Below are 13,686 nucleotides of genomic sequence, written 5' to 3' on the forward strand. Positions count from 1 at the left end.
GTTTTTTTAGGTGACCGACCCGTCGTACGGTTGCGGAAATCGGATCTTCTCATAGCCCTTCATGGGGGAGTTGAGAAGGAGAAGCGGTTAGAAAGTCATGACTGTGGCTTCTGTGGCAGTGGAGAGCCTCTGCTCGTTCTACGAGAGCGCAGGTGGTGTTTGGGGAGGATCGGCAGCCGTTACCTGCAGAGATTCGTAGAATGGCAACGCCCATCTAAGGAGTAGCTTTGGTACTGGACTGGTCTGCCTGGATGAAGAGGAAGGTGTGAAATTCCTTCTGGCTAGGACAGGCAGGCAGGCCAGTGCACGCTCCCGCCCCGGGCTGCCCGTGTTGCACTATTGCTTGGTCAGTTTTCAGGGACATTATCAACAAGTGAAAACCGAAGACTGTTCAGATAGGACCAGCTGAAGGTGGATCCCGGTAAGTGAGCGTTTTCTTCTGTTCTTGCATTTCCTTACTGAGCCTGGTACTCTCTGGTCTCCTGGAAGTGAAGGAAAAATAAAATAAACAAACTGAGGAGTTGGTCTGGGGCTGAGGAGTTATGGTTAAAATGTGAATTAGTTGTTCCTGGCAGGCTGATGTCGGTGCAGTACTAAATGAGGGTGAGCTCAGCGAGTAAGTGCATAACCCACCTGCCTGGACAAAGAAGAAAAGAAATATGATTTTCACCTTTCTCTGCATCCTCTTTCCAGGCACAAGGATTACAAGGTGACGTCTCCGGCCCTGAGAGCTGTCGGAAACATTGTGACCGGGGATGACGTTCAAACCCAGGTAGAGAGATAGGGGGGATCTGGCCAGGGTAAAGAGGGAGGGGAGTCGGTCCTGCCATTGAGATGTGGGTGAGGTGATGCAGCAGGGCTGCTCTTCCTACCTATGGAAACAGGACACTTGCAAAAAGATTTACAGAAACGGAGGGATTGCAACACTTAAAACCACCTGGATAGCAGATGTAATGTGTCCCAAAGAAGTCATTTGTATCGTCCACTTTGTGTGCTAAAGCGCTGACGTCCGCCCGTCCCAGTGCTAAAGCCTATGATGCAGTGCAGTTCCCCGTGCGCCGCTGATGAGTCTGGGAGGAAACTCCTCGTCTTCAGCAGAGCAGCACAGTCTGCACCAGGGGAACACAAACGAGGCGCCTAAGCACAGATGTTTGAGTTTTTTTAAATACCGATTGCACTAAAGACATCACTTGAGCATCCAAAACATTTTTGGGGGCTGATGATTAAAAACCCTGGCTATGGGATTTATTTTTTTCAATCCTGGTATGCCTGAAAGATTTACATAAATGAACAATCTTCGAGCATACGTCTTATTAATTTAATTTTGGTTACTCTTTCGTTGAATCTAGTTATTTATAATCTGTTTGTTACACCTTTTGGGCTTTTTGCAGAATAACATTCAAAAAGTCTCTAGAACCAGTATTAACAAATCTTCAGTTGTGCTCCTCCTCTCTCTCTTTCAGGTGATCCTGAATTGCTCTGCTCTTCCTTGCCTGCTGCACTTATTGAGCACTCCCAAGGAGTCGATCCGGAAAGAAGCATGCTGGACAATCTCCAACATCACGGCAGGAAACACCGCCCAGATACAGGTGCCCCTGCTGGCTGGGAGGAGCGAGGGAGACGGACGGGCACCCTGCCCGCGTGCCCTGCTAAAACTGTGCTCCTGTTTCCTCAGGCGGTCATAGATGCAAACATTTTCCCGGTACTGATAGAGATTTTACAGAAGGCAGAATTCCGCACAAGGAAAGAAGCAGCTTGGGCTGTTACAAATGCCACATCAGGAGGAACCGCCGAGCAGATCAGGTACCACGTCTGGGCTGCCTTAGCGTGATGGGCAGCCGGCAGCCCAGCTTAATACTAACTGGAGTCCTTCCTTTACAGGTACCTGGTGAACCTGGGCTGCATTAAGCCTCTGTGTGACCTGCTGACTGTCATGGACTCCAAGATTGTTCACGTGGCCCTGAATGGGCTGGAGAATATTCTGCGGCTGGGGGAGCATGAGGCAAAGCAGACTGGGGCTGGTGTCAACCCATACTGTGCACTAATTGAGGAGGCTTATGGTAAGAACAGAGGCCTAGGAAGTGGTCCATGCTGGTAGCCACAGTCCTTTTCTTCCTCCATGGGACTGATTCTTCCTTGGCATCATTTGCCTGGTAGTAGATGAGGAAAGGGGACTTTAAACTTTGTTGTATACATGAAAATTGTGGTGTATTTCTTGGGACAAACCTGTCCCTTGCAACAGAAGAGGACGACATGGTAAGCCCCCAGTGTTAGTCCTGGGCAACTTAGGTTCCCAGTCCAACCTAAAAATAGAGCAAGGACAAATGGACCACCCAGTCTGCCCAGCAAGCTTTTTATGGCAGTAGCTGCCAGTCCGTGTAGGTTACCCCCAAGCCTAACGATTGTATACACGTCCCTTCCACACTATACTTCTGCCGCACACGCTTCCTACCATTACATGCTTCCAACTGCACGCTAATAGTCTCAGAATAGCCTTTGGATCTAAAGCGCGGCACTTGGCATGTTACTTCTATTTGCAGTTTGTCCTTTCTATTGGATTGACTCTGGGAATTGTACCCCTTCTGGATTTTGTGCTGATACTGCTGAAGAGAATATTTGTGACGCGTTCCAAGAAGTGCCCAAAAAGGCTCTTTTTTAAAAATTTGTTTGACATGTTTCCATTCCCTTCCGACAGGTCTGGATAAAATCGAGTTCCTGCAGAGCCATGAGAATCAGGAGATCTACCAGAAGGCCTTTGACTTGATCGAGCATTACTTTGGCGTGGAAGAGGACGGGACTCAGCTGGCCCCGCACGTGAACGAATCCCAGCAGCAGTTTCTCTTCCAGCAGTCTGAGGCTCCCATGGAGGGCTTCCAGCTCTAGTGCACGCAGCATCTCACTCTCTGCCTCCAGACACAACGGGCGCTGGGACCCTGGCAGTCGCTCTGGCTCACTTTTGTTGAGGTTTTGCATTGCCTCTAAGTAGAGTGAAATGTTGATAGTAAGTCAAAGCTGGCTGTTCTCCTGAACCCTGAGCCTTCGTCCTGTTCAATCAGGGTTTTGTGTGAAAAGGCTGCCTGAGCCCGCCTCTGCTTTTCAGAAGGCCGACGGCTGCACCGAATCCTCTAAAACGGAATCAGACGTCGCAAGCTGGAGATGCGCCGGGGGAGCGCTGTTCAAGCTTTGCTTTTCTCCCACAAGTCTGAAATGTTCAGCTCCTTTTTTTTTCTTTTTGTTGAAAAACTGGTGTTTGCGAGTATTTAAAAGCAAATACACTTTAAAGAAATTGAACCCAAAGCCACCCTTTCATGGCTGAGATTTTGAGGGCTCATTCTTGGAACTGTTTTTCTGGGGCTAATGGTACGTTGACCACCCACGGAGCGGGAGATTTTGTGTGAAGAAGGAAGCCGAGCGCCAGTCACTCAGACATAGCTCACCTTTTGTAGCTGCTTTCGGTGCTGACAGCCTGGCGGTGTTTACTTCAATTGCATTGAGCAGACATTTCTTGGTTTCCCCTTCAGGAATGTGTACACATCTGGGGAGGTTTAGCTTTCTGTGAAGTGGCTTTATCCAGCCATCGTACATCATCGATTCCTCCTCTGTCCATTCTGAGCGCTGTGTATCTTTTTCTGTTCTGGGACCTGTACAGTAGCTCCTCGGGAGCATAGCCAAGGGTTTGCTGTTACGGCACTGAAATGCACTTCTGGCATTAGGAGAAAAGGCATCCTCTTACAGAGAACTTACCTGGGACTAACGGGAGCCGCACACAGCGCCTTGACCTGGATTGGGGGAGAAATTGGTCATGCAGTAAAGCAAACACTAAATCCTCACAGGGCCTGGCCTGGGCTCTGAAAATGGATGGGGAAGAGAAGCTCCATTTACCAGTGTTTGTGAAAAGTGTCCTGGGGTGGTGCCCGTCTAACTGGGCCACAGGGACTTTGTTAGCATTTACTCAGCTGGATTAAAGAGCAAATAACTTGCATTAAACCAAAATGAGTTTGAATGGAACTGTCTTGTTGTTTTCCACACTTCCATGCTGCTTTTTTCTCTCAGGGAAGCCTTTTCCACAGCCTGCCCTCAGTGGAAAGTTTTGCTCTTCTCCCAGGGTGAGGGAAGTAAGGGTCTCCTTTTGGAGGGAGCGTTGGCTTAAGGTGGCTTGCAACAGCTGCTGTAGGTAGAGAAATATTGAGTTTTTCTAAGTCCAAAGCTAATGAAGAGTTATTGGCAGCTCCTAGAGTGAAGTTGGGCTCATGAATTTTGCTGTATTGCATTTGAATCTAGGAGCAGATACTTGACTGACTTACAAAAATGTATATATGCCGTCTTCATTGCCAAAATATTGTTCAAGGTGGATTACAGCAATAAAAAACAATAATCATTAAACATAAAACAATTAGCACATCATTTAAAAGCATTCACAAACAGGCTTTCAAACTTTCTAAACTTCTTATAATTCAGAATCTGCACAAGTCGAAAGGAATAGGGGGCGCTGTCAACTTTTAAACACGTCTCTTTTCTTCCCGTGGTGGTTAATAGCTGCCGAGTCACAGACGGGACGCGTCTCTTTTCTTCCCGTAGTGGTTAGGAGCTGCCGATTCACAGACGGGACGTGTCTCTTTCCTTCCCGTAGTGGTTAGGAGCTGCCGAGTCACAGACGGGACGCGTCTCTTTTCTTCCCGTAGTGGTTAGGAGCTGCTGATTCACAGACGGGACGCGTCTCTTTTCTTCCCGTAGTGGTTAGGAGCTGCTGATTCACAGACGGGACGCGTCTCTTTTCTTCCCGTAGTGGTTAGGAGCTGCCGAGTCACAGACGGGACGCGTCTCTTTTCTTCCCGTGGTGGTTAGGAGCTGCCGAGTCACAGACGGGACGCGTCTCTTTTCTTCCCGTGGTGGTTAGGAGCTGCCGAGTCACAGACGGGACGCGTCTCTTTTCTTCCCGTGGTGGTTAGGAGCTGCCGAGTCACAGACGGGACGCGTCTCTTTTCTTCCCGTGGTGGTTAGGAGCTGCCGAGTCACAGACGGGACGCGTCTCTTTCCTTCCCGTGGTGGTTAGGAGCTGCCGAGTCACAGACGGGACGCGTCTCTTTCCTTCCCGTAGTGGTTAGGAGCTGCCGAGTCACAGACGGGAATTGCACCAATGTTTTCAGATAGGACAGTTACTGTATACAAAGTAAATATTTTAAAGAGGATCTGGGATTCAGTCGGTAACCAAAGTAGCAGCATGAAAAAGGGTGAAATAGGTGCAGCCAGGAATCGCCCGAGCAGCTGCATTCATTCAAGGCTGTAAACCCCCAGCTGACACTAAGGAAGCCCAACATTGAGGGCATTACAGTAACCTAAATAGGACAGCACAAATGCCTGCATCACAGACCTAAAATCAGCAGCATCAACTACAGGTTTTAATTTATTTAACTCCTTTAATCTGAAAAAACCCTCTTCTGACTACAGATTATAGCTGTGAATGCACAGTGACTCCATGTCGAAATGAAACGGTCTCTGATCCTCCAGTTCTGTGTGTGTTTCACATTGTCCAAAAGACCATTTTTAAACATGCATTTACCACAGCAGTTGTCCATTTTCCTAGCGTGTGGAGGGTTGGACTCAGGACCCGTGGGTTATGCTCCCCTGCCAGCAGATGGAGATGGAACAAGCTGACGTCGCAGTATATATAACCCTGCAGTGACACCAGCCTGACAGAATTCCCCGTGCATCTCCCTGTGGGAATTGCTTCAGATTTTGGAAGGAGAATTTTAAATTGAATAAAGAAAAGCCCTGCTCTCCTGCAATGATACCAAGTTGAGAATTCCTGAGGCGATTTCTGTGGTCCCTCAGAGGTCTGCCTTGGTCCGGTAGCTGGGTTTCCCAGCTTGGCCTTGGCTGCTAGTTCAGCTGAAAGGGAGCGGGTGCAGGAGGCAGAGAGCAGCAGTGCCCGATGCCCCCGCAGCCAGAGACCATCTCTGTACTCAGCCGGTAAGTGCTGAGCTCAGGTAAGGTTTAACAAAAAAACAAGAGAGAAGTTTTACCTTTGAAACAGAGACAGAAGGGTTTCAGGACTTCTCCGGTCTATATGCTCGGCATGCCATCCTGACGTTGGTTCCCGTTTCTTTTGGGCTTGGGGAACTGGGCAACCTGGTGGGTTGAGCAGACTAGGCCCTGCAGTTGGGGTTTGTGCTTGCTTGCCATGTGGTAGGCTGCTATAATAATAAATAAGGGCTTATTTAAAGAGCGACCATCATAAAGTGCTTAAGGCTTTCCAAACCGGATCTGCCCGGTTTAGCACTGGACTTTGCAATCATCGGTCACTCTGTGCGTGTGGAGAATGCTGATATTTATGCAAATGCTTGTAGAACGAGCTATCTCCACCGTATTGGCGAGCCTCTTGATGAATCGGTGTCCTACATTGCAATGTTTCGGAGTCTTTCTAAATCTCCTTCTTCAGGGAAAAGATTCGCAGATGTGGACAAATATCATTTATCTGTGAAAAATAGACATTCATTAGAGTTGCCCTAACACACATTTTTAGGAAAACATTGACGGAAGGCACTTACATGGTCAGATCCTGCGTGTTGAGCGCTGTAAAGCAAATTTGTTCAGCGCTAAACCAAAACAAGTGAGAATCCATGTCTGGGCTGACTAAAAGTGCATCCTGAGACACCGGGACATATTGATCAGCAAGGATCAACAAAGGCCTACAAACTACATTGTACAGAAAGACAACAAATAATTTGTTTTGAAAGCCATCACCCATGCCGGTTCAAAGAGGGTTTAGCAGTTGGCCATTTTTTTCGAATTCGTCATTTGTGTTCAGACAAAAAAGATTTTTTTGATCAAACATCTTTTTTGAAAACAAGATTCTCAGAAAGAGGATATCCAGATCACACCATCAATCATGCATTGAAAACAGCTACTACAATACAAAACCAAATCTTCAGAAACTAATTTGATTTGTGTACTTCAACACAGTCTTAACCCAAAGAATCAGAAAAGTCATCTTAGATAGTTGGCATGTATTAAGCCCCTATCAAATATTTAAAGATCCCCTTGTTTGCCTACTCCAGAGGCACCAACATCAAACAGCATGTAGTCAGAGCAGCATTGACGGAACTGCCTGCCAGCACCACCTTCGGCCAGTCTACATGTGGGAAATGTTTTTTGTTCACAAGCATACACAGGTACCCAATGCCATGATCCATGTAGCGGCATCAAAATGTTTAATAAACGTGATGTTAACTGTGACACAGATTATGTAGTTTACACATTACAGTGTCCATGTCCAAAAATCTACGTGGGCCGTACGAAATGTAAAATTCGGGTCCGGCTCATTGAACATAGGCGCCGCATTAATAACAATGATCTTAAAGCTCCCACAGTACAGCATTGCGTTGCAAAAGGACATCGTTTTGAAGACTTCAAATGGATGATTCTTGAACACGTTCCGTTCAACCCGCGTGGAGGAGATTGATTATGCACACTTAATTATAAAGAGAACCAGTGGATTTACTGTCTGCAAACTTTAGAACCCAAAGGATTAAATGAAAAACTCAAATGGTTCACATTAATCTAACTTCAAGATTTCACGTCATTTCTGGCTGTCAATCCCGGTTTTGGCAGTACTTTTTCCCTTTAAAAATGGTGTCCAAACCAAGCGTTTGCCTGTCAGTATTGCGGCACCTTAAAGCGACAGGTAGCTCACAGCACCTCGAAGTTCATCGCAAGTAAACAGAGGTTTTGCTATCTCTACCCTGAACACAGACTCATGGTTCAGTTTATAAGATTGATTCTCACTTGTTTTTGTTTAGCGCTGAACAAATTTGCTTTACAGCACTCAACACGCAGGATCTGACTATGTAAGTGCCTTGCGTCAATGTTTTCCCAAAAATGTGTGTTAGGGCAACTTCAATGAATGTCTATTTTTCACAGATAAATGATATTTGTCCACATCTGTGAATCTTTTCCCTGATGAAGGAGATTTAGAAAGACTCTGAAACATTGCAATGTAGGACACTGATCCAATCAAGAGGCTCGCCAATACGGTGGAGATAGCTCCTTCTACAAGCTTTTGCATAAATAGCTGCTATTATCAGCATTCTCCACACGCACAGAGTGACCGATGATTGCAAAGTCCAGTGCTAAACCGGGCAGATCCGGTTTGGAAAGCCTTAAGCACTTTATGATGGTCGCTCTTTAAATAAGCCCTTATTTATTATTATAGCAGGACTTTCAATGTATTGGCTATTGTACGAGTCCTGCTATTGGGGGGATTTTGTGGGGGTTTTGAGTGGTAGGCAGCGTTTTAGCGCAGTCCTTGCGTGTTTTGCTGCCCTCTACAGGCCATCACTAGGCAGTGCATCGGCTCTGCGCACGCATTGTGTGCTCAGTTTTGGATGCGCCTTTTGTGTGCACAACTTCTGCACTGTTTCAATTGCTCTGCTTGGCGCACAAGTTGTGCGTGTGCCTTGCTGTGCTTACCTCTACGCTGCTTAATTTTTGTGCGCAAGCCATTCAGACGCCTGTTTACTGCCACAATGGCACCTGTAAGCAAGAAACCTAAGCCTCTTCCTATTGTGTTGCCTGTCATATTAGGGCCTCTCAGCCTGACCTGGCTTCTAATCTGTGTCAGCGCTGCTCAGATGCTCAGGGAGCGTTGTCTTCCTCGGATTTTGCTAAGCCTGGCTCCTCCCATTCTGATGAAGGGTTGGTCACGTCCTTGACTGGGGGGACGCCAGACCTTGGTTCTCCCTTGACCGGCTCCTCCACAGGCGAGGGCAGTTCTGTGGGACCAGCTCCAGTTCCTTCTGGGCTTGGACCCAGCTGCTTTTTTGGGGGGGGAATTTTTTTCAAGGCTTACAAGCCTCTTCTTCAGGAATAGTCCTCTGCTTCCCCCATTCCTGTCCGGTCGGACCCTCAGCCCATGGCTCCTCACTCTTCCAAGTCCTATGCTTAAGTGCCAGGGCTCACCTCTGCTCCCTGCTGGCGTTCCCAATAGGAACCCAGATGGCACTGATGATGAGGCAGATCCTGATTCCCTGGAAGATCTCCGGGCCTGAAACCGTATCAAACCAGAGATGAACTGCTGGCCCCAATTTCCCAGACTTTGAAAGGGCTGGGTGTTCCTGGTGCAGATGCTATGTCAGAGCCGAAGAAGAATCCCATTTTGGTTTCCTTACATAAAGCCTCGTTTTTCCCTGGTGATGAATGCCATCCAGGAATTGATCGATCATGAATGGGATGCCCCAGAGGCAAATTTTAAAGGGGATCAGATATTGGAAGGCCTGTACTTCCTGGATCTGTCTGTGTGAGTGTGTTTGCATCTTCCCTTGTCTCTAAGCTAATGATGAGCCCCATGGAGGGAGAAGCAGCCTTGAAGTGTGTCCATGAGAGGCAGAGGCAATGAATTTACAGATTGCCTCCTGTTGCGTCCTAGAGGCGAGATCTTGTCTGCTTCTCTCTCAGGAGGTTGAATATTCTGGATGGAATTCCAGAGCGGTTATGGAGCCTCCTGTTGCCTTTTCAGCAGATGCAGGCTGCGATTTGGTGTGTACCTCAGCCAGGGGCGTGGCTTCAGTGATACTGGCCAGGCTTCAACTCTGGTTGCAAAATTGGTCAGCTGCCGCAGCCTCCAAAGCTACTCTTACAAAGATGCCCTTTAAAGACTCACTCTGATTTGGGACTGAGTTGGAAAAACTGGCCAGTAAGTGGGGCGAATCGCCGCTTCCTTGGTTGCTGGAGGATAAGAACCAGCTGCAGCGCCCCTTTTGCATGAGGAGTCGTCTCCGGGGTTCCATGTGATTTTTGTCCCTACAGAGGACCTTTCAGAGGACTCAGGCTTTCGCTAGGTCTCTGTCCTTTCATCCCAGCCAGCCCAAGAGAGGAGCGGGCTCGGGTGGTGGACCTTCCCAATGAAGGTTTGCTGAGACACCTTTGGAAACAAGAGAGGGGTATCCCACTATCTCTTATCAGAGGTGAGACGAGATCACATCGGACCAGTGGGTCCTGGAGGTGATACAAGAAGGATATGCACTGGAATTTTTTTTAGTGTTCCTTGTGATGTGTTCATGATGTCTCCTTGCCACTCCCTGCAGAAGAAGCAGGCAGTGGAATCTATGCTGCAAAGGCTCTGAAGGCTGTGGTTCCTGTGCCCACGTCTCCAGAAAGTATGGGGTAATAGTCCATTTATTGTATTGTGCCCAGGAAGGAGGTTCCTGGATTGGCCACTGTTGGAAACAGGATGCTGGGCTTGATGGACCCTTGGTCTGACCCAGTATGGCATTTTCTTATGCCATTGTGGATCTCAAAAGGGTCAACCATCATTTGAAGGTGACTCGTTTTCATGTGGAAACCTTACTCTCTTTGATAATGGCAGTGCAGTCAGAATTTCTAACCTCCCTGGATCTGTCTGAGGCCTACCTTCATATTCCCATCTGTTTGGAACACTGTTTTCTATATTTTGGGGTGTTGGGGCACAATTATAAATTTCAGGTGCAGCCCTTTAGTCTAGCCACCACCCCCAGAATGTTTTCCAAGTTTATGGTGGTAGTAGCTGCGGCCTTGAGAAGAGAAGGGATCTTGGTGCACCCATGCTTGGATGACTGGCTGATTTGAGCCAAGTCTCAGGAAGAGAGCCGCCTGGTGACATACAAGGTGATCTCCTTGTTGCAGGAGCTTGGTTGGGTGGTGAACCTGGCCAAGAGCAGTCTTCAGCCATCCCAGTCGTTGGGATGGTTGAGTATCTAGGGCTTTGATTTGACATGGGACAGGACAAGGTTTTCCTGCCAGAAGTTTGAATTCAGAAATTGATGTCTCAGGTGCGTCAGTTGGTGAACATTATATACCCGACTGTGTGGTCCTATCTACAGGTGCTCAGTTTGGTGGCAATCCTGGAAGTGATGATGTGGGTGAGGGCACATATGCGTCCTCTTCAGCACTTGCTACTGTCTGTTTGGAACCCGCAGTCTCAGGACTATTTGATTTGGCTCCACTTGCCAATGAAAGTCTGCTCTTGCCTCCAGTGGTTGTTGCAGGAGGCTCATCTGAGAGAGTTTCCTTGTCCTCCCTGACCTGGTTGGTACTTACAAAAGATGCGAGTCTCCAGCGTTAGGGAGCTCACTGTCAGCAGCTGATGGCCCAAGGGCATTGGAATGCCGAGGAGTCCCGCTGGAACATCAATCACCTGGAAACCTGGGCGGTCTGGTTGTCATGCTTGCAGTTCAGCCTCAGGATGCAGGATTAAGTGGTCCGTGTGAGGTCGGACAGTGCAACAATGGCCTACATCAATTGCCAGGGAGAAGCCAAGTTCCACCAAGTGTTGCAGGAAACAGACCAACTTATGCAATGGGTAGAAGGTCATCTACAGGTTATCTCGGCCTCTCACTGCAGGAAAATCAACATAAGAGCAGACTTTCTCAGCAGAGAGAGCCTGGACCCAGGAGAATGGGTGTTGTACGCCGAGGCGTTTCAGCTGAGTGTGGATCATTGCTGGGGCCTTCTCTTCCTAGACCTGCTGGCGACTTCTCGTAATGCCAGTCTCAGGAAAGATCGGTGGTGCCTGGGCAGAGATGCTCTCGTACGGGTCAGGCTTTATGCCTTTTTTTCTGTGGCCATTGCTGGGTAGGATGATTTGCAAAATCGAAGCCCACAGAGGGCTAGTACTCCTGCTGGTGCCGGATTGGCCCAGGCATCCGTGGCAAGCAGATTTGCAAAGACTCCTGGTGGAGACACCTCTTTGGCTTCTGCTGCGCCAGGATCTGTTACAGCAGGGTCCAGTTCTTAATGAGGATCACACTCTGTTCTGGCTTGAGGCTTGGCCCTTGAGAGGGCATAAGAACATAAGAAAATGCCATACTGGGTCAGACCAAGGGTCCATCAAGCCCAGCATCCTGTTTCCAACAGTGGCCAATCCAGGCCATAAGAACCTGGCAAGTACCCAAAAACTAAGTCTATTCCATGTAACCATTGCTAATGGCAGTGGCTATTAAAGCGTGGGAATTCTTCTGCTGTGATTTCCACTTGCTCCGCGCTTGGATGTTTTCCACTTCCTTAGCCTATGTGAGGGTTTGGAGAGTAGTTAAGGCCTTGTGGGAGGAGCGTGCTGTTCTTCCTTGTTAAGATCCCTCTCATTCTGGATTTTTTGCAGGATGGGTTGAATAAAGGATTGGCCCTTAATTCCTTGAAAGTGCAGGCTGTGGCTCTTGCCTGTTTCAGAGGCCCGATGAATGGTGGTTCCTTATCGTCTCATCCTGATGTGGCCTGCTTTTTGAAGAGAGTGAAGTATCTTAGGCCTCCCTTGAGCTCCTTTGTGGAGTCTTAATTTGGGGCTGGAGTTGGGGCGGGCCCCTGCATTCTGACCGCTGTGTAGCCTTTCCGTATGGTTATTGACATAGAGGCACCAGGACTACTCTCTTCGATGTTCTACGTGTCAAATTTCCAAGCTGCAGGCCTGCTCTTGTTGGGAGTCTTTCCTTTGGATGACTCCAGGGCTGTTACACCTGCGCACTGTTTCATCCTTCTTGCCCAACGTGGTCTAGGAATTTCATGTGAATGGATCCATTTCCTTGTCAGGGATGTGGAGGAGTATTACCTGCTGTGTGCCTTGGATGGCAAGAGACTGGTGTGGTACCTGGAGGTTTCTTAGCCTTTTCGGAAGATGGATCGCCTGTTTGGCCTCCATGGTGGAAATAAAGGTGCTCTAGCTTCGCAGCTACACTAGCTCACCGGATTAAGTAGGTGGTCACGGCCACATCTGTGGATGCTGAAAAGCCCTTGCCTATGCAGGTTTGGGCTCAGACAGTGTCATGGGTAGAGGTTAGATTGTCTCCCGTCAATATCGGCTGTGCCGCGGTGGTCCTTACCCACTTTTTCCAAGTTTTATTATCTGATGTGCAGGCCTGGGAAGATGCAGCCTTTGCATGTTTGGTGTTGACTGGACCACAGCCAGCCTCCTATGCTGTTGGGGACTAGCTTTGGAACATCCCACTGGTGTGGAGTCCCTCTGTCTACACGCTAGGAAATGGAGAAATTACTTACCTGATAATTTTGTTTTCCTTAGTGTAGATAGATGGACTTGTGCAGCAGCCGAGGGCGGGAAGCTAAGTGTGTCAATCCTCCTGTGGGGCTCTGGGTCGCCAAGGCTTACTGGTAACTTTTCATCCAGGCCCTAGCTTCGGCTACCTAGAACCTTACCTGAGGACAGTGTTATGGTTGGTTGAGTATAGGTATGGTTATCTGTTTTTAATCATGTTTATTGCTAGTCTGGCCACAGTTGCTTTTGAAGAGAATACTGGCAGACTGGGGTCACTGCAGGAGTATATAGACTGTGATGTCTGCTTGCTCCATCTGCTGGCAGGGGACCATAATCCACTCCACCTGAGTCCTATCTGTCTACGCGCTAGCAAAATGAAATTCTCAGGTCAGTAATTTCTCCATTGTACACTATTTTCCCAGCTATCAAGAACTGAACCCAGTAAGGGCAAATCATCTGCATAAGAGTGAAATGCAACCCTGATGTTTTACACAACTCCACCTCTCTCTATCTACCCCAAGTTGCTTTAAGAGGAGGGTGGTTGATGTGTTATGGATGTTTCTATTCTGCTTTTCAAGCCCTTCAAATTCCATGCAGCTACTGCCCCTATGTCCCTGGCCGCAGAGGGCTCCTAAGGTTGTGAGGAGCAGCAGCAGAATTGCTCTTGC

The 13,686-nt window shown here is 48.2% G+C and overlaps 1 protein-coding gene across 3 annotated transcripts in view; it reads left to right on the top strand.

Moving 5' to 3' along the window:
- Window positions 1-3,987, top strand: part of KPNA6 (karyopherin subunit alpha 6) — a 31,320-nt gene extending 27,333 nt beyond the window's left edge. For all 3 annotated transcript variants that reach the window (XM_029619349.1, XM_029619347.1, XM_029619348.1), the window contains exons 10-14: window positions 694-772; window positions 1,464-1,589; window positions 1,676-1,803; window positions 1,882-2,060; window positions 2,696-3,987. In XM_029619349.1, coding sequence (XP_029475209.1) covers window positions 694-772; window positions 1,464-1,589; window positions 1,676-1,803; window positions 1,882-2,060; window positions 2,696-2,883 — 700 coding nt within the window. In that variant the 3' untranslated portion in view covers window positions 2,884-3,987. The remainder of the gene's footprint in view (window positions 1-693; window positions 773-1,463; window positions 1,590-1,675; window positions 1,804-1,881; window positions 2,061-2,695) is intronic.
- Window positions 3,988-13,686: the final 9,699 nt, after the last annotated feature.

The sequence above is a fragment of the Rhinatrema bivittatum genome, chromosome 11 (assembly GCF_901001135.1).
Source record: "Rhinatrema bivittatum chromosome 11, aRhiBiv1.1, whole genome shotgun sequence".
Lineage (NCBI taxonomy): Eukaryota > Metazoa > Chordata > Amphibia > Gymnophiona > Rhinatrematidae > Rhinatrema > Rhinatrema bivittatum.